Genomic DNA, 20,869 nt, shown 5'->3' on the forward strand with positions numbered 1-20,869 from the left:
TGCTTCCTACAGGCATAACCTTCTGATAACTTAGTGTGACCTTGACATTTGACCTAGATTCATTATTCCTTCATGTGACACAACATCTCATGATTATTTGTATTGATCAAGTAATCCAGCCATATATATATACAGAAACTAAGGTCTTGACAGAAACTGGACATTTAATTTATCTTTGGTGACCTTGACCTATATATTTGATGCATATATTCCCCTGGATTATATTAGGTTACATTAAGTCTTATGACTGTGAACATTTGTGATTATCTCTCAATTCAAGACACCTTCATAGCCTGTATCTTAGTTACTACTACCTCCTCATTGGTCACACTAGGGAAATTGAACTTTGTGCCTAACAATGGTGAACAAGTTATATTAAAATCCCTTGATGCATGTAGAAATTTTGCTCTGTCTTATCTTTTGACAAATATTTTCATCTTCTTAATGTGACCTTGACCTTGTCCATGTAATCAACACTAAGTCCCCAAAGGTATTACATAATACAACCCATTAATCAACCAGCAAAGAAAAATAGTAAGCATTATCCTTTGAAGTACATGTATATCTGTTATGGTAAACAGACCAAGAATTAAGTCAAACATATTCCTACATCAAATATATTCTCATAAAAATTACATAAAACACTTCTACAACAGAATATAGGGCAAGTTACAGACTGAAAGAAGAATAAATACTCCACCAATCATATAACTTATATTTTAAGTAGCATATACATTGTATCTGACAAATTGTATTTCATTTATTGGTCTTATTTTGTCAATATACTTTATTTATTCCATAATTAAAGACTAAAGTTATAATTATAATATTTTTGTAATATTCTGACATTACTTAATGAATCTTTTTAAAAAGTTTTTTTGTGATGATAACATTAGCATTGTTATACCCTAAAATGTGTCAGCAAGAAATTATATAGAAACATAATGTGGCGTGGTGAACAATAAAGTGGCTCCTATGCTTGAATTAATTTACTAGCTGCCTCCACTTTAGTACCCTTGAAAGTTACCTTATGATTTACTTATATACTGCTTAAATGCCCCTAAAGCCACCAAAACATTATAGAATATAATTGAACATTACTATTGGTTTCATTGCTTGTTGCTGGGATTTGGTTAACCGATAGCTGAAAAAAATTATGTTTGCTGTTGCAGAACAATACTAATTAATGACAGAGTGGGTAAGAGATTCATTAACAAAATAAGATGACAATAATGCTCGATCATTAGTGTTCCAAATATGGAATATAGGTTAAAATTCATTATTACTTTCTTACCCACTAACAGTAATTATGTTTCTCTTATAAATTAGCTTTCTTCTCATAGATTATGAGGGTCCATTTTTTCAGTTTTATTTCTCTGTTTTGAGAACATTGTAATTGTATTTTAGTCCATTGTAAGACCTTTAAATTCCAAATGTTGGCAGTGTTGCCAATTCCAAGTCAACACAGGACATGTCCACTACACACATTGTACTTTAATGTGAATCAACATTTTTATATACATTCATTGTAATGACTGTAACATGTGCACTAAGTTCATCTGCATCATCCTTTAAATTTGCATAGTTTTGGGGGTGGGATTATCTAGATGTTCAATGTGATAAAAAGACATTAATGATATATATTAAACTATGTCCTTGTTGAAACAAATGCTTCATATCCTTTACACATTTATCAAGTTTAGTGTGTCATGAGGCCAGTAATGTGGGCATTATCAGTGTGAATCTCTTCATACAATACCCACTATACACTTGATTTTCTATATTTGGACACCTTCCCTCTTCACAAGTGGCTTTTTTTGGATAACAAAATACATAAAAGTATGTGAGGCTTATCAAAGTCATGAATATTTCTCATTGGTTTCATCTGATAAAATTAAACAACAACATTAATTTCCTATCATAAAAATTTTCACCTGAAAATAGATCACATTTGTTCAGGTGATTTACATTAAAAAATTACATTATGAACACAGCTTACATAGATTCCATTATTGTGTGTGAGAAAATAATTTAAATTATTATTACCTGATGTGATATCTTAATGTTAACATAACTTTATTTTTATAATGGTATTTTCCCTGGTTTGACTGAATCTATTTATATTTTTTATTTTATTTTATGGGAGTTTCATAAACAGATTAATTTGAGCAACCAGAAATTCTGGTCCATTGATATCAACTTGAATTTGAATTGATGGACCTTCCATAAAGATAAACATATAGTTAGCCACTCTTATGGTCAATAAATTGGCCGTCTGGGGGTGGGTTGGGTATGGTGCTGGGGTTTTTGAGATTGACCTTTCTTATAAACAGCAAGACTTTTAGTATTTTAATAGATAATCAGTGTGTTATCAAGAAGGACCAGCAAGTTTAGAAAGATCACATCATTACGTCTTTCTCTTCTAAGAAACAAACAATAAATTCTTCAGCCTTAAGATTATAATCTGAAGAGCCCTCCTTGATTCTCTATGAATAATTAATTGATTAATTAACTTACTGTTTTATTTTATGATATCACTGATTTTTACTCCATTAATTAAGAGAGATAAAAACTTTCAGGTGTCTTTTAAAAACATCATTGGTGTGTTATTATCTTAGAAATAAATAGGAAACACTTGAACATTTGTGCAGGAACATAAAACTTGTAGAAACAAGGAATTTTAACAAAAGATGGAATTATTAACAAAAAAATTCAAAGGTAAAAGAATTAAAGTAAGTTTTAATTTTGAAGTGCCAAAACTCAAAACTCCATTACAACTGTCAGTGTGTAGTGTCTGTAAGACGAATGGTTTAGAATGTTTGCAATTTGATATTATAATGTTAGCAATGTAATTGTGAGGAAGCTTGTTAATGGACTATATACAGTAGTTCTTATATTCTTTCAATGCAACTCCATCATTCTGCTAAAATTTTAGTGCCAGGAATACAAATCTTCATTAAATCAATCTTTGTGACTGTATCTAACCTTTAAAGTCTTGATACAAAACGTTCTTCGTCTTACAGTAAATGATAAAAGACAAGTTCATTTCATAAATCAGGAGGGATAATGATAAGCCTGATTTGGTATTATTTTCTATATGTACTTTAATGCTAGATACTGAATACGGTTAACAAGTACGACATGTTATAACGAGTAATTTTCTCCCAGAAATGGACTGGAAAATAATTATCTGTTTAAAGGGATACTCAGGCAAATAAATGACAAAAATATTAAAATGATTTAATGTACTCAAATCATGCTAAAATGACATTTTTTAAAGTCCCAGCATGAATTTCTGTATAAATTCTATAAATTTTGGGTTTGAAGCGTAAATATATAGGTGTATTGAACGAAATTAAGACACTGACAAAATCACTAAGTATCACATATATCGTGAATATTGTATGATTGAAACAAGTCTATTATAAGTCATTTTTTTTATATGTTCTTCAACGTTTCCGGAGTTCACTGCAGCAACTATTGTGAAATTTTAAGCTCTTACCTGACCCACATGGGTCAAGTTAGGAAAGCAGTATTTTATTCTTTATAAGGAGAAAAGTTTTGTTCCAATGACTGTCAAGTGCATTTACTTTGAGGACATTTACAGAAGTATGAATGAAAAAAATCAAAATGAAGAAATGAAAATTTTGCCTGTGTCTCCCTTTAAAAAAAAAGGAACTTACAGGGAAACTTGAAAGTAGAAATAACTCAGACCTTACAACTAAAGGTAAGACATTGTTGCTTTGAATCTTTTACTATCTGATTACATATTCCATTATCATCAGTGTTTACAATAGCAAAACAACAGTCTGGATAATAGTACAAAAATTTTGTAAAAACATTTGAAAATTTTATCTGAACATTATTTTGAAGGGGAGATAATTTCATGAAAATCAATGCTAGAGTTAAGGGTCTTGGTCAGTGGACTACAAAAAGACATTGTATGATGTTTTATAAGATTGAGAGATATGAAGTTACATGCAAAACTTAAAGAAAAAGTGTTACACAGACTGGTTGATGAGTATGTTGGTAACTCAGTCTAGGTCCCTGTATTCTAGCGTCTAGAATAGTTTCTGGTAATTGTGGGAATTTTCAGTGATTTAACAACCAATAGGTGGATTACTGTAGCACGATCTGTCAATGGTATATACTCTTGATCATTCTGTTATTGGAAAATACTTGGTGCCGTGGATTTTAACAGGTACTGCCCATGGTAGTAGTAGTGTGTTCTAAGGCAATAATTTAATACTAGAATATTTACTATGACGAAATGTTTCTAAGCAAAACTGTTTAATTTCTCTTATTAAATTAACAATTAAATTGTGAGTATGAAAATTTGAAAGAATTTATGAAAATAATGGTTTTAATTATCTATGTCTTTTTTCTTTAAGGATGTTATATTTATCAATATTTGTTATTCTAAGATTTTTTTTTAATAATTGTACATAATTAATTTAAAGCTTAATTCCTTGGTAATACTTTGCATATTGAAGTTAAAGAATTTTGTTCTCAAAGTTATCAAATATTTTCCAGAAATTAGTACCATAAAGAAGTTTCTAAGATAGAAAATTATTTCTGTTCTTATGATACAAATATATTTTGCATCCAAAGAAATTACACTATCATTTTTAAAAAGAAATTTCTTTTTCTTCTATTTATTACAGAAAATGAAATAAATCCAAAAATACCTGAATTCTATCATAAAGCATCAACTATAAACATGGACAGTTATTTTACCATTGATTTACAATAAAGTTATTGAAAAAAACTAGGAATACAACACTGTGTGGATATTAAATTCTGGATTTCCTTGTTTTTCAATTCATAATGGAAAGGAACAAATACTGAAACATCCGGATAAGTAAAGAGTGGAATTTATTTATTGGATATTACAAATGTGGAGTGTAGTACCGATGATGTACGGAATGAATGGCAGTTCCATTGAATCAAATGACACATGTTTTAATGGTACATGTATACCGGTGCCTGGGGCAAGCGTGAAATGGGGGCTTCTGGCCCTCATTGTTGTGATATTATGTACAGCTTTAGGAAATTTACTTGTGTGCCTGGCTGTGTGTTGGGAGCGTCGCTTACAGAATATGACAAATTATTTCCTCATGTCCCTCGCCATCGCTGACTTCCTTGTCTCCATTATTGTCATGCCTTTTGGAATGGTTGTAGAGATCTATGGTGGGTATTTTACTAATTTCTTTACTAGCCACATGCTCTTTATTAAATACATTTATATCATTGACATATTCCAGTTTAAATTCTGAATTCATTAACAATCACTCCATTTCTTTTAGCAATTAATTCATTATAAACTCAATTCTTTTATTACCTCTTTTCTTTGAATTTAAATTAAATTTTCAAACCAAATATTTATTCATTTTCAGGATTTATTCTATTCTATCATTTAATTAACTCATTAATTCATTCATGAATTTGTTTATTTAACTTTATTCTTTTAATTTATTCATAGTATGTTCATTTTTATTGATTCTTTTCCTTAATATAATATTTTTGTTGTCCAATCTAGCTATCATTCATTTTTATGATGTACACTATATCATTGAGACACGTGAAGCATTAATTTTATATCCATATCTACAATACCTATGTATTTGTATACAATCATGTATATCTTATATATTCAACTTTATTTGTACAAATATCTCAACCAAGAATCACTCAATACACAATACTTATATCTAGATACTATTTCACATTTATCCATTTCCTACATAAAGAAAAAGGGAAATAATTCTAGAAATACTGAACACTTGTTCCTTGTCATGCAGATGTACATTATAAGCTGAAGCAAATATACCAAGAATGAGAACAATATCTTTGATAGTTTTCAAACTTTGTTTTTTTTATTATTAACCAATTTTATCAAACATTTTTAAAACCACTCAAATATTACAGTAGGGTTAAGGCCCCTAAATATAACTTTTACCAAAGCAACTTCATAACATATTTGACATATGGCATAACATGAAGGTTTGCAGGACCTAAAAACACATTTTTCACATGTTGAACATAATGACTTCTTAAACTAATTTTATCACAAAAAACACATTTTACAAAAGCTAAATGAGCCATTATAAATGGGGCAGATATATGTAATAATTAAGAGATCTGTGGGCTGTACAGTATACACCTGGTAATCTGGCACCAAAACTTTTATCTATTTCCTTAATTTCCTTTTCTTCCTAATATTTTCGCAAGAAATATAAGCAAGAAACCAACTATCAGATATTTCATGCCGAGTATAAATCAAGTTCAAGACAGAATGTGCAATATGGTAGGTAAATTATCAAGGAATTTTCCTACTATATTGCATGATAATTTTCTACAATTTTACATTTATCCTTGATAATGTCCCTACCATATTACATCTAAACCTGATAATTTCCCTACTATATCGCATCTTATCTTACCCTAATAATTTCCCTACAATATTGCATTTAACCCTGATAATTTCCATAACATATTGCATCTAAACCTGATAACTCACCAACCATATTGCAGCTAAGCCTGATAATTTCCCTACCATATTGCATTTAACCCTGATAATTTCCCTACCATATTGCATCTTACCATAATTTCCCTACCATATTGCATCTAAACCTGATAATTCACCCACCATATTGCATCTAAACCTGATAATTCACCCACCATATTGCATCTAAACCTGATAATTCACCCACCATATTGCATCTAAATTTGATAATTCACCTACCATATTGCATCTAAACCTGATAATTCACCCACCATATTGCATCTAAACCTGATAATTCACCCACCATATTGCATCTAAACTTGATAATTCACCTACCATATTGCATCTCAACCTGATTATGTCCCTAACATATTGCATCTAAACCTGATAGTTTACCTAACATATTGCATCTTAACCCGATATTTTCCCTACCATATTGCATCTAAACATGATAGTTTACCTAACATATTGCATCTAAAAGTGATAGTTTACCTAACATATTGCATCTAAATCTGATAGTTTACCTGCATCTGACAATGATAATATTTCTACAATATTGCATCTTACCTTGATAATTTAACTTCAATGTTACATATTAACACAAGAAACATGGCAATGCCATGAAACCAGGTTTTCAATTATCACCATTGTAGATAAATATGTTGTATTTGAAATACAAATACAAGCAACAAACAATGTAACTATGTGCAATGTAAAACATGAATAATGTAGGAGGAATTGCCACTGAAGAAGTGTTCACTATAATATTATGTATAAGGAAAAAAACAAAGGGCCATAATTAGGTCAAAAACTATCCAATCACAAAACCCCGACAATATGTGCCAGGGTGCTTGATGACAAAGCTTCTGTGAAAGTTTGAATGTAGGACGAGTTCAGCACAGAAGAATTTGTTCACTATAATTATATTGATAATTCTGTATAATGAAAAACAAGTTACAAAGTAGACATGAAATAATATATCATATCTTTTTTAAATTACCTCCAAAGATGATATGACCTTTGACTGCCAAATCAAGTTAAAATCATGTAAACAGGATTTTCAATGTTAATGTCACTGTGACCTTGACCTTGGAGCCAGCCATGCGGAACATGCGTTCTGCACGTCATCTTGATGTGGTAAACATTTGTCTGAAGTTTCATCAAAATTCTTCAAAGGGTTGAAGAGTTACAGAGCGGACAGGATTTTCAATGTTAATGTCACTGTGACCTTGACCTTGGAGCCAGCCATGCGGAACATGCGTTCTGCACGTCATCTTGATGTGGTAAACATTTGTCTGAAGTTTCATCAAAATTCTTCAAAGGGTTGAAGAGTTACAGAGCGGACAGGATTTTCAATGTTAATGTCACTGTGACCTTGACCTTGGAGCCAGCCATGCGGAACATGCGTTCTGCACGTCATCTTGATGTGGTAAACATTTGTCTGAAGTTTCATCAAAATTCTTCAAAGGGTTGAAGAGTTACAGAGCGGACAGGATTTTCAATGTTAATGTCACTGTGACCTTGACCTTGGAGCCAGCCATGCGGAACATGCGTTCTGCACGTCATCTTGATGTGGTAAACATTTGTCTGAAGTTTCATCAAAATTCTTCAAAGGGTTGAAGAGTTACAGAGCGGACACAATTTCGTTTGACGCCCGCCCGCCCATCCGCCCGCCATACCCCAATCTAATAACCAGGATTTTCAAAATTGAAAACCTGGTTAAAAATATGTCTTGTTAAATTCATTTAAAGAACAGACATCATACATGTATTGTTTTTAACTTAAACTAATTGACACCTGAGATTTCTCCACTCATTGACTGTCTGTAAAGGGTAGTCATTAACTGCTTTAACAATTGGCATCTATTGGACACTTCATGTCATTTCCCCCTACAGAATCTCTCTATTTACCTCAGAATTATTTCATAGAAACAAGATAAAGTTAATGAATACTACACGATCTTTATCACAATTGTTTCTAATTAAAACTGCCTACTCCAAAATGTACTTTTATCTATTTCTTTTAAGTACTGGTATGAACATTATAAGGATGGGTTACACTGGGTGGATCAAATGTTGCAAAAAATGTTCATCAAAAACAAACTTGGCTTGTTAATAAAAAAATATAAAAAAGATAAGGCATGAACATCAAGGTAATTTAGAGCCTGAAACATGTTGGTAGTTGATGAAGCATAGACACATCCAACAAATGTTTGCAAAAAAACATGCACCTTTATAGTATTACTGTTGTACTTTTGTTTATCCTGGTCTCACAGAGACTTGGTAAACATTATATAAGTACTGGTACATGGGGCAAATTAATATTGTGACAATACTCAATGTTTTTAACTTCTTCTCATGCTACATTTATTAGATTTAAATTATATAATATTATATTGCAATATGTTAGTACAGATATGTATCGCAGTGTGTCATACTTTTTGAGATTATCTTGTTTTGTTAGAGGGATTATTTTCTTTGACCTTGACTGTCTTCTGTTAATCAGATAGAACATTCATTTCAGTCAATTAAAACCATTCATTTAATTTAAATACTTTAGGAATTTTCATTTCAATTCACCTATTTCACAAGGGAAACATGCTCATCTTTCACCTTCATAATTCAAAAATAATCATTAAATCTAATAACATTTGGCTCTCTAGATAAAACATTTCAACCATTCATAAAAAGTTCAAACAATTATTTTATTTTGCTACATGTTCCTGAATTTGTAGAGCAAGGCCTTTGTAGTCACAGAAGAGCAAAGTTCTAAAAGCCCTTATCTTAAAAGCAATATAGATAACTAGCATTATTCGGTCTCTAGAGCTTCTAGTTACACAGATTGTACAAGAACCTGAAACCAGTCTGTATTGTTTTAATAAGCATGAACTGAAACAGATCAAAAGAGTTATCAAACTTGAGAACCTGTCAATTACTGATTCAATTGGCACCTATTAGTTGGTTAAGAAAAGTATGAAACAATAAATCAATGGAAATTTTACAGAACTTTGAACTGTAGTTAAAAAATACAAAAAAAAATAATTCACTTGACATTAGTACTGGGAACATTCTTATAAAATTGTTGGTAGAACTTTAAACAAAACAAAAACAAACATGGGTCTTCAGGTACACTCTGTTAGAAAAGTGGTTAGATACAGGCTGTAGTGGGAGGACACACAGATGAACATCTGACTAAATAATATTTAATGTTGTCTGTAGTAAAAAACTGATGAATTTATCAGCTGTCTACGCCTGTTAACTGATGATTCAATCAGTATCAGCTCCTCCAATCTACAAGTATCTGCCTACAATCTACCTTTACTAATCAGGTGCAAATATATAGCTATAGCAGCCAGTAATGTAAATATACCTACTTCTATGCTGTTTTTTAAGATGAATTTAATTACAATTAGGACATGAATTAATTAGCATGAATTAATGAGAATAAATATTATAATTTCTAATAATTAAAGGTAAAAAGTAACATTTTAAAGAAATTCATCTTAAAATTTCTAAAACTTGTTGTTGTTTTTTTTTGTGTGTTCCTCAGATAAATCTTATTCAAACCATTCTGTCATCCACTAGCCCTGGAGAGAAGATATTAAATGGTTTGTCTATGTCACTACTGTATTGTGCCTTAAATAATATAGGCCAGACCATAGTTTATAAATTTGGCTGTTCAATTTCACTTTTTTGTATTGATATCCCCAAATTTCACAACCGGGATCTCCTACTCTGTCTTGTCTTTAGCTATGATGTAGATGCAGAATAAATCCAGTAAGTCTGATAGCTATGATGTAGGTGCAGAATGTAACCCATTAGTCTTATATTCTTGCATATCTTGTTTTATTATGACACATTAATCTCTTCATTTATGAAGCTGTTTCCGGGAGAGACAATTTGAGATTTGGAGAAGATAACTCTGGATAAAATTCCAATGAAATGAAATTAGTAGACATAAGACCATGATAGCATCTTTTCATATATCATAACAATGATCTATTCATTGCATAACATCTGAAGGGCTTGGCACAAAAAAAGTCTTATTTCCTCTGTAATTATTTTATATTTTACTTTTCCATAGTATTAAACTGTAAATTTACCAATAATGCAACACTGCATGTGCACCTTTTTTCTTCTCAGAATGAATGTCAAACTTTCTAACCAGTTACAATTCAAAACATAAGATGATCCTGTCAACAATAGTTCACACGGACCTTTTGCACTGTAACATAATGATCTTGTAGGCAATCTAGCACATCATCTGATGTGCCTTGTCAAAGAGAAAAAGAATAACCATTTTATGTAATGCAAATATATTATTCTTATGATCTCAATGACAAATGATTTTGTCTACTATAGATGAATATACATAAACCATACTGTTTACACTTGTCTATATCTAAATTTGTCAATGCAGGAGAATATTAACCGAATATTGTAAGGAAACTTCTGTTCAATAAAGAATTATAATTAGAGTGAGATAGAGAGATGGGTTATGGAAAGTGGGGTTTGGTGGGAAAGCACATATTAATGGAATATTATCTGGATATATCAATGAGTATAAATGAATGATAGATTTGCAAATATCTCCTGATGGATGAACTTGTCTGCTTGATATTTCAATTACATCCTCTGATAAGTAGCAAGTTGAAAAGGTCATATGCAAGGAGATGTTAAAACTTGATTCCAGCAAAACATGAGAAAGTTTTCTGAGACTAGAAAAGAAAAGTCAGACATGACTTCAAGGTTGCTGTTGTATTTTACTGAAAGAACAGGGTCAATATTGTATAGTTTCACTTACAGCAATGGGTAAGATGTAAAATGGAATAGAAACAGAAAATATGATAAAGAAAACCAAATAAAAATAATTTTGAATATTTCCCTCCCTTGAAATTATAAATGGGCAGCAACTCTGCAAAATGACTACAGGAGTTGTATAAATCAGATACGCATTACAATGAAGGTCAAATTAGGAATATGACCTAAAGCCTCATTTCCAAAGTAATTAACATTGAATTTTCATATTACAAATGTATTAGGTTCTTGTATAAATTTTAGTGTACACAGAGGAACAACAATGCTTTTTGACTATACAGATTACATTGATTTTCTCAATTTTAAGTTCACTGTTCATATTTTTAATCAATTTGTTGAAGACAGAAATCTGTGTATTAAAAGCAGCATGAGTGTCTGATTGCCTTCACTAATTTCCCTAACTTCCTCCTTTACTTCATCTCCTCTCCACATGGCAGACAATGTTGTAAAAGGCAGTGTAACATATAAACATATCCAGTGCAGCTGACATTCCAAAAAACAAGAAAAATAAGGGAAGAGGGGAGGGATCACAGTAGAAAAGAAATTAATATAAAGCTTTGCATTAGATGAAAACACAGTTATTTTTAATCTTGAGGAAGTTCTAGAAATAAAAACCCTGGCACTTAAAAAGACAGCTATTTTGGCAAATTATACCATTAAATTTATTTACAATTTCACTTCCATTAGACTAAGATTGAGGTTGAATTTGAAGTTTTAAAAGGAATCAATACTGTTAGGGAGTAGTTTTCTTTGTGGGATTGGTTTACATTTTATTGTAATGTTATATAGATAACAATAAAAAAGACTTTTAATTTTACTTCTAAAATAGAATTATATACCAGTACAAAAAAAAAACAAGCAGACATGACTATATTCAATAAATTATAATCCTCATTAACAATTATTATTCAATAGATTATATTTCACTTCGTGAACACCAAAAGTTCACATTTCACTTGTGGCTGTGCCACTCGTGAAATATACCTTTTGGTGCTCACTCGGTGAAATATATTCCGATCTTACACTGAACTTAACAAATATCCTCTATATAATCCTCATTAACAATTATTTTAATGTTTAAAAAAAGTCATTAAAATAAGAAATTATCAGAAGCATTCAGTCCGTCATTACAGTCTGACATTACAGGATACTCAGGTTTTATTAACTTTTAGAGACAAAGGAAACTCTTATATTTATCTAAAATCATTTAAATAATATATTATAAAAATTCAAATGACTCCTTTTCACAATCATAAAAAAATAAATCTTAAAATAAGCTGACCATAAAATTCTAGAAAGAAAGAACAAGATATTTTGCTATCTATCATGAAATTCATTTTAACTCCAGCCTGAAATTTATCTCAGTCTTTTTTTTACTTAAAATTCTAGCAGCATCAAAAATGTAATAAAATATTTCATCAGTGGATATTTTAGCTTATTGCTAATAAACACATCTTTTCTATGAGAAATTTTGTTCTATCAAAATTTCCCATCTGATCCTGGTTATCTATTTTATACATTTTATAATCAACCAGGACTGGTTATAATTGATAACAAGATCTTCTCATTCCAGTAAAAACTTTAAAATTGACTCCTACAGTCCTCATAAAAATCAATCAAAACCTAAAGGCAATATGGTCTTTATTGAATAAAACAAAATGATAATATGATAAAAATCAATACTTGAGGAACACAGCCAAGGTTGAAACAAAACTTTTTTTTAGGGATGGCAACGAGTACTTGGTTAACCGAGTACTCGATCGAACGTCCGAATATCGGTTAACAAAATTGATATTCGATTACTCGGGGAAAAAAAATAAAATTTCTATTTATTTTAGATTTAATGAGATTGGTGTCCAATTAGTTCAGAAATTCGGAGATATACATGTATCTTCATAAATACCTGTAAAATACAATAAAAACATCCTTGAAGAGGTGCGAAAATTATATCGTAAACATAACGAGTGATCAACAGTTTGACACGCGCATGGGATTGAACACCTGTGTCGCTTACATCATTCGGCCTCTTATGATATTTAATGACCTTTAATTGTGTAACAGTTTGTAGCCGAAACTTGTTTTAAGGTAACCGTTTTGAAAACAGTACAGGGCCGGCTTGTTATTATGAATGTTAGATTAAAGGTTGTAATTAGACCCAATTATACGTTGTTTTTCTTTACTCAATAAAGGAGAGTAACTCCCTTTTCTTCTTTAAGCATATAAATCCAGAAATACTTGATATGCATTAAATGAAGTTAATAAACATATCATGCTGTTGATTTAACTTGCTTATTGGACCTTTTTCTAAGTTACCTCCCTTGCAGTCCTATTTATAGATACGAATTCTGTGAATTGAAATAGAAACCGAAAGTAGCCTGAAGACGGTGTTGATATTGTGTCATTAAACTTTGAAGATTGTTGGAAATCATCCGAGTAACCGAGTACTCGATCGGAAAATTGACCGAGTACTCGAGTATTGATTTTGGTACTCGTTGCCATCCCTACTTTTTTTCTTTAAAATTTCAATATGCCACTTGATTTTATTATGGTAGTTCAAAAATGTCAATCCCACCTGTGGCTTTATTAAATTAATATTCTAATATTTTAAAGGTCTTAATAAAACTACTATATTTTCTTCTTTCTTGAATTCATCTATTTCACTATCAATTTTTATGTATCTTTTTATATGAAACAAAAAATAGTTTGGTTGTTAAGGAGATAATTCAACATTGGCTTACATTACTTAATGTATCCTTTATGGCAACTTCTTAAATATGGAGAATATTAGGTCTACCTTCACAACATAATGAGAACCGTGATGCTGGTATAATACTATTATTTTGTAAGTCATTAAACAATTTCACAAAAACTGAAACATAATTAAGTATAAATGTAATATAATGTTTTATATAGTTCAATATTTCATAGATTTTGACTGTTGCCATCATAATGGCTTGCCCAATTCCACCAATATAAAGTAATGACTATACACATTCATGTAGTCTTACACTCTAGACTGCTGGCTCAAAGCTGCATGCCTCCAGATTTGTGTATTTAAATGTTAAATATTCTGAAGTGAACATAAGAAGTAATTTACACATTTTTAATACAAATGGCATTTACAATCCATGTAATTACTTGTGTCTTGAATCTTTTTTACTTTTCTTTCAATCTTAGTGCATTTTTCTCAGACATATTTTGGCTCATATGGAGGCATGCAGCTTTAATCTCAATTTTTGCAGCAGATAGTAAAAGATCTGGCATTCTGCAAGCATGTGCAGTTTGGCTTTGGTTTTTATCTTTGGCATTATAATGCTGCAATTTTAGATACTTCTAAATTTGAGGAAAGCTGTACCAAATCTTGTCAAATTGTTGGAAGGTTAGCCTTGTTCTTTAAGATAATACAATCAAGTGAGTGACATAATGCATGCAATTTTTTAGTTATTGCTCAAAGGATTGCATGGGTATGTATAATTGTTTTACAATTATACTGTAAACAAATATATATATTATAATGGTTCTCACTAGAAAAGTCCAATATCTGTATATAAGAATGATAGATATACTTTTCTTCCACAATAAAAACTGGCGCAAAATGTGCCTCATCAAACCTTCATTAGGAACAGATAAGATGGCAAAATGTCTATCGGGTAAACCATAAAACATGGTATTTTCTATTATCCAATGTTAGGTTAAGCTGTAACTAATGCCTGGCAAAATTAAGCCAACCCCAGTATCAATGAAAGTTATTTTATACTGATGAGAAATTTTGTGCATGGGTAAACAATATTCTAGATCAAACAGGAATATCAAAATGATGCTCAACAACTTTTCCCTATTTACGAAAGAAAAATCATAGCAGTCCAGTACTAAAATGAAAACATTTTCTGCCTATGAGTCCCTGACTTCTTGTTCTACACAATGCACTTTCAGCCATTAAAGAGAATTTATCATGTTTCTATAACCACTTATCTAGGTATCCTTAATACCATTGGACAAAGGGACAATAGAATTCTTCACCAAAAAATTAAATAAATGTTGAGAAGTTTTGCTTACTTAATTAGCCGAGCTTTGAAGCTTAAATTGTGGGAGTGCCACTGGATGGATTTGGACAATTGCAATGGCATTTCAATATCCCTCTTCTGATTTTACTGATAGGAGATACTAATGAATGGAATGATGGTTACAACTTGAGCTGTTAAACATATTGACTGAGTTTGTTAAGAGAATACAAAATGTATGATTGTCAACAGGGCAGCTATAACAGGTTATAGGCAGCATTAAAATGACAAGGTGTACATGATGAAGTGTTGAATCAATACACAATACACAAATAAAAACAAATATTATCCAATTATGTATCAATAAATTGAGAGCTTTTTATCAACCTCAAACTGTGTTTATTGCAATGAGAACAAATAAAGCTGCAACTGATGTACATTAAAATTTACAGGAGTTCTAATTTCAAGATGAAAATGTATCCTTCATCTTTCTATTGCTAATTTAACATATCAATTTTGTATAGGGATGTGGGAATTGTATTTTAAGCTACTTATTTCTTTTAGTTTCAAAATTAGGTTTATATTCAACAAAAGTATATAGCTGCTAAAAATGTTCTGTATCATTTTTTGTAATACTGGTCATATAAAAAACTTTCAAGGTTATTTTTATCAGAAATAGCAAATTATTTTTAAAAAGTATGAGACATTCCAACAAAAAACTTCAGTAAAGCTCAACAGATTCTTTTGATATTTGTTTTCTTCACTTTTAAATGGAACTATGAGCCTAATTCTAAAATTGCAAGAGAAAAAATTTCTTTTTTGCTAATATCTCTGAAACCAGAAATATTCCTAATCATAATACAATGTTGTAAATGACGTAATGGAAACAAAAATTAGCACCTTTCATTCAAAAAGAAGCAATTTCTATTTTTAATAGATAGCACAATGCTTTCCTTCTGTCACAACAAGAAATATCAGTTTACACCGAATGACGTCAATCGTGACAAAAACACAACAAAATGTCGCCACACAGCACACAACTTCATTGCACTGGTATCTGTTACAAATTAGTATCTTTTATATAAATGCAGCTGCAAAAGTGTCTCAAACACACTTAACATATGATATTTTAAATACAAATATTAAAACAAAATTCCATATCAAACATAGTTATTTTACAAGCGTCATACACTTCCCAAAATAAATGATAGATGAACTATAACTTTTCTTCAGTGACTGTTTGTTCAAGTTTTATAATCAAATCCTTCATTGTTTTCCTATACTTTACAACAGTCAATTACATTGTGTAACAGAACTGTCCTATTGTTAACTAACTTTAATTATAACCTCACTTGTTGACTTTTACACAGATTAATGACCATTTGTTCTTTAACAAACGCAGATTCCAAAAATGAAAGGGTTTTAATTTCTCAATATTTTTATAGCTACAATTTCCTCCCACATTTGAAAATATTTAAATTATCATTTAAGTTTAACAGCTGATGTTTTCACCTAAAGCATTTAAGATTACCTTATACTTTCCCTGACAATATAACCATGACCTTGTGTCCAAAAAAAAAGACGGGAAATAATATGAATGACATGATGCCCTTGTATTATCTCTAACAAACATAGTTATGTTGCCATATTCAGCATTTTTTAAGGTTACTGTTCTATATTCTGTCTATGACTATATTGCTTGTGAAAGGATTTTTATGACTGTTCTTCTGTCTTAACTGCACATATAAATATAAATTATCTTACCAACAAAAAAGCTAAATTGTAACTTTTTATGTATAAACTATTGTCTGTTACAGAGTCTTTGAGTTTCAGTAGCAATTCAAAACAGAAAATAAAACCCCCGAGAGTGTTAAACATTTAATGTTAAACCCAATTTTTTAAATGCAATTACCATTGCATCTTTAGAAAATGTGTGAAGAAGAAAACACTGATTCTCTGAGAGAACAAGATAATAATTATCTTAAAAATAATCTTAACAGGGTGAAATAAATTCCATCAAAAGTCAGTATTAGCTGAACTCTCAGACCTGTTTTGTCCAAAGTACAGATAAAAGCTTTGGTGCAAGACATAATATGAGTCATTTTTCTTTAATAACACATCAAAATATGTTCTGTTCAGAAAAGGGAGATTATCAAAGATAAAATGAAATATAACTGAACGAATTTGTATGGCATTTTATATTAATCATATGGGTAATTGTCAACAACAAGTTAATTGTTGTATTTAATTAAGTTAATTGACCCTTGATACAGTATATTTTTGTTGACAAGTTCATACTTTATATGATATTGTATAGATAACATAATATCTAGTAATGATGTTGACAATAAAGGGTGCAACACTTTATAGCAGTTCAGTCAGCAAGTATTGTGTCATAGCTCACTATATTTACTTTAATTATTCAGTATGCAAAAATGATAAGCATATTATTTACTATTGTCTATTATAAAAATGTTAGATGTATAAATGAACTGTTGCTCAGAAAATCAGAAAACAAATCAAATAGTTGCTCAAATGTTTATACAAGTCTGGCAGTGAGGAAACAATTGTAACAAAAATTTTCTGTCAACTATGATTGAATCACAAATCACCCATAAGAGCACAGGCAAAGAAAGGGCAGTAACTCCAACATAAATGGTCAAATCACAAAAGCTTGATCAGTATATACAACAACTGTAGTTAATTGTGATAGATTTAGTTGTTTCAGCCAAACTAGAAATTGTTGGCTTATCTTTTCTGGTAAAATGTGACCAGTTATCAGCAATGACCTGGATACTGTATCAGGGTATATATAAATAATATAATAGATTGTTCTGGTTCTTATAATGCCAGACAACAATTTAGATGAAATACCACAAATAGAAGCACATTACTGGTGTTTTTAATGTTGCAGTTACAGACAATCTATGTGATAATGGTGTCAGATCAGGCCCTAAATTATCTCCAATCATATCTCTTATAATGGAACTACAAGGAAACAATTCTCTTGATTATGAACATTCTTTAGATATTGCTATATAATAACTGTCCTATCAAAAAACTTATGAATGGAAGAAGGCACATTGTTACATTATGACAAAAGTTGGAAAGATCTAAATCATGCTAGAAGAAATCATGATGCTAAGAGTCATCAAAAGACTTTCTGTAAAATATAACAAAAGACCTGAGTGATTTCATTTGCATAAAAGAAGGGAAAATAAATACATTTTCCAAATTGACAATTTCATCGAAAATCCCCAATTATGTATCTAAGTAATGCCACATTTCCTTCTTCAGTTTTTAACAAAAAACAATTATTGGACATTACAAGTTTGATATTGCCTATGCGCTTTCATCAAGTTTATATTTATATACTGAAGGAAAAAAGTTTAGTAAGTTGATTACACATTTGATATTTAATGCACAGCAAGGAAGTAAAACACGTTTTTGAACACTGGTCATCATAACCCATTGTGTCTATGTATATAAACTTGTTAAATGTCAAGCAGAGTATGACATAAAGAACGAAAATCACATGTCATGCATACATTTGCAGCATGCAACGAAGATGTTTTATAGTTTTGGCTGTTGATGGTGGGCACACAAGGTATTGATACTGGAATGACTTTTTTGGCCGACCCCTTTAATGTTCTTTCCAGTAAGACCATTCACCATTCCATTTTATCTAGTAATATCATATGAATGAAGTATATCAACTGCAATCAAAATGTGTGCCATATATTTGATTTCATGCTTTCTTCCTCGCTGAATGTACTCCAAAGTAATATATTTTCAAACTTGCTTAACTTTATTCCATTAGTATATATATTTATACATAATTATAAATCTTAAAATCATGAAAGCATGATTCTTGCATTAAGAAAACAATGAAATACCAAATAAATACTGCACCAAACCACCACATATTTTGTTAAAGCACATTAACAATTATTCTTGTGCACAATCCAGGAAATCATTGCCAAGTGCATATTTGTTTGCATGCTTGAAGAATGATCATAAATATTTACATAACATACCACAACCCATGATTATTGTATAGTTCAAACATATTATAGTAATTACTACAATGTGACTGTTCAACATCATACAATCTACACTTCAGTACATTATGTACTTCAGATTTTGTGTTGGTTAAATCATTATTAATAAGATAAGTTTCCTACACCCCTCCCCACTTCTCGAACATCTTCACTTTAACAACAGTTTTTACTCATACCTTGCCCCAGCACCAACACGTCCCACACTAACATCTCCCCTTTTACAATTCCTATCCACACCAACCCCTTTACAGAATCTTTACAATCTGAAAATTCAAAGTTTAATTTCTCTGTTTGCCATGATTGTGGACTAAAGTAATAAAATTGTAAAAAAGAAACCTGAAGATACTTTTTGTATTGGCAAACAGGGCTAACTTTGCACCAAATGAGAGTGGGAAAAAAACCAACATACACCTTACTGTCATGGATTTTACCATGAAACAATAAAATAAAACCATTAAGTTCTACAGACAAACTCAATTCCATATATCAACTCAAACATAAAGAGCTGAAAACGATTTTATTGCCTAGTTTTGAGTGGGTTCAAATCATATTATCACGAACAATTCCAGAATTTGTATCAATTTCCCAAATATGACATCATAAAATCATAATTTGTATCTAACTATGAACATCAATGTTTAAAATATTCAACACTAAAACTCAAAAAGCACAACAATAAAATCTTTTCTCTTAAACAAGAAAAAACAAACTTATTTGTGGTATTTTTATGACCAATAAAAATATATTGGCATCATAATGTGCTTAACAATAAGCATTCTAACAGATTAAGTAACAAGTTCAGTAGATAATTTACAAGACTGTACAAACTTTACACTATAACAGTAGCACTATTTTTACTATAATACAGGGTAGAATTGGTGATATAAATAATTAATTTATTGCAAAAGTTATGAATAATAAATTATTCATTGTCTTTATAAAACAATGCTACTTTATGTGTCTTTTTTGAACACATTAGTTATGACGTAAATTTTAAGCATTTAAATTGAATTTAGAATAATACATAAATATTTAGGTTTCACAGTAACACTAATTTAATTGCCACAAAGTCAGACACAAACAAGCTTACTTTTATATAACAGTAAACCATTATAATGCCTTGTAACAAAGAAATTTAACTGTTCATCTGAATTTCAAGACATTTGCTTTTTCACATTTGTCTACAAGTACTGTGTCAATCATTATTGCTATTAGCTGACAATAACTTGGTGCAAAAATGCATTAATTAAGTACTTATACAGAAATGAAAAAACACTGTTCAGCAAATGACAACTAAAGTATACTTGATGTTTTTTATTGAAAAGCTTAAAGATATTTTCAGCTCTTTCACTGAGAATATGAAACAATTTTAGTTTCAATCATCTTCTACAGAGAGACATTAACTTACAAACAAGTATATAAATTAGTATCAATTGGGCAATTAGAATTTGTCAATTAGCTAAATAAAACAGTATTACCTGCTTA

The 20,869-nt window shown here is 30.4% G+C and overlaps 1 protein-coding gene across 2 annotated transcripts in view; it reads left to right on the forward strand.

Annotated features, from left to right (window-relative positions):
- The first annotated feature begins 4,060 nt into the window (after positions 1 to 4,060).
- Positions 4,061 to 20,869, forward strand: part of LOC132728866 (dopamine D2-like receptor) — a 30,054-nt gene continuing 13,245 nt past the window's right edge. Inside the window, exons 1-2 of one of the 2 annotated variants that reach the window (XM_060714553.1) lie at positions 4,061 to 4,201; positions 4,665 to 5,190. In XM_060714553.1, the coding sequence (XP_060570536.1) occupies positions 4,896 to 5,190 (295 nt within the window). In that variant the 5' untranslated portion in view covers positions 4,061 to 4,201; positions 4,665 to 4,895. The other variant, XM_060714554.1, reaches the window with a different exon arrangement.

This window comes from Ruditapes philippinarum, unplaced genomic scaffold, assembly GCF_026571515.1.
Source record: "Ruditapes philippinarum isolate M1 unplaced genomic scaffold, ASM2657151v2 ctg1317_1_1_1_1, whole genome shotgun sequence".
Lineage (NCBI taxonomy): Eukaryota > Metazoa > Mollusca > Bivalvia > Venerida > Veneridae > Ruditapes > Ruditapes philippinarum.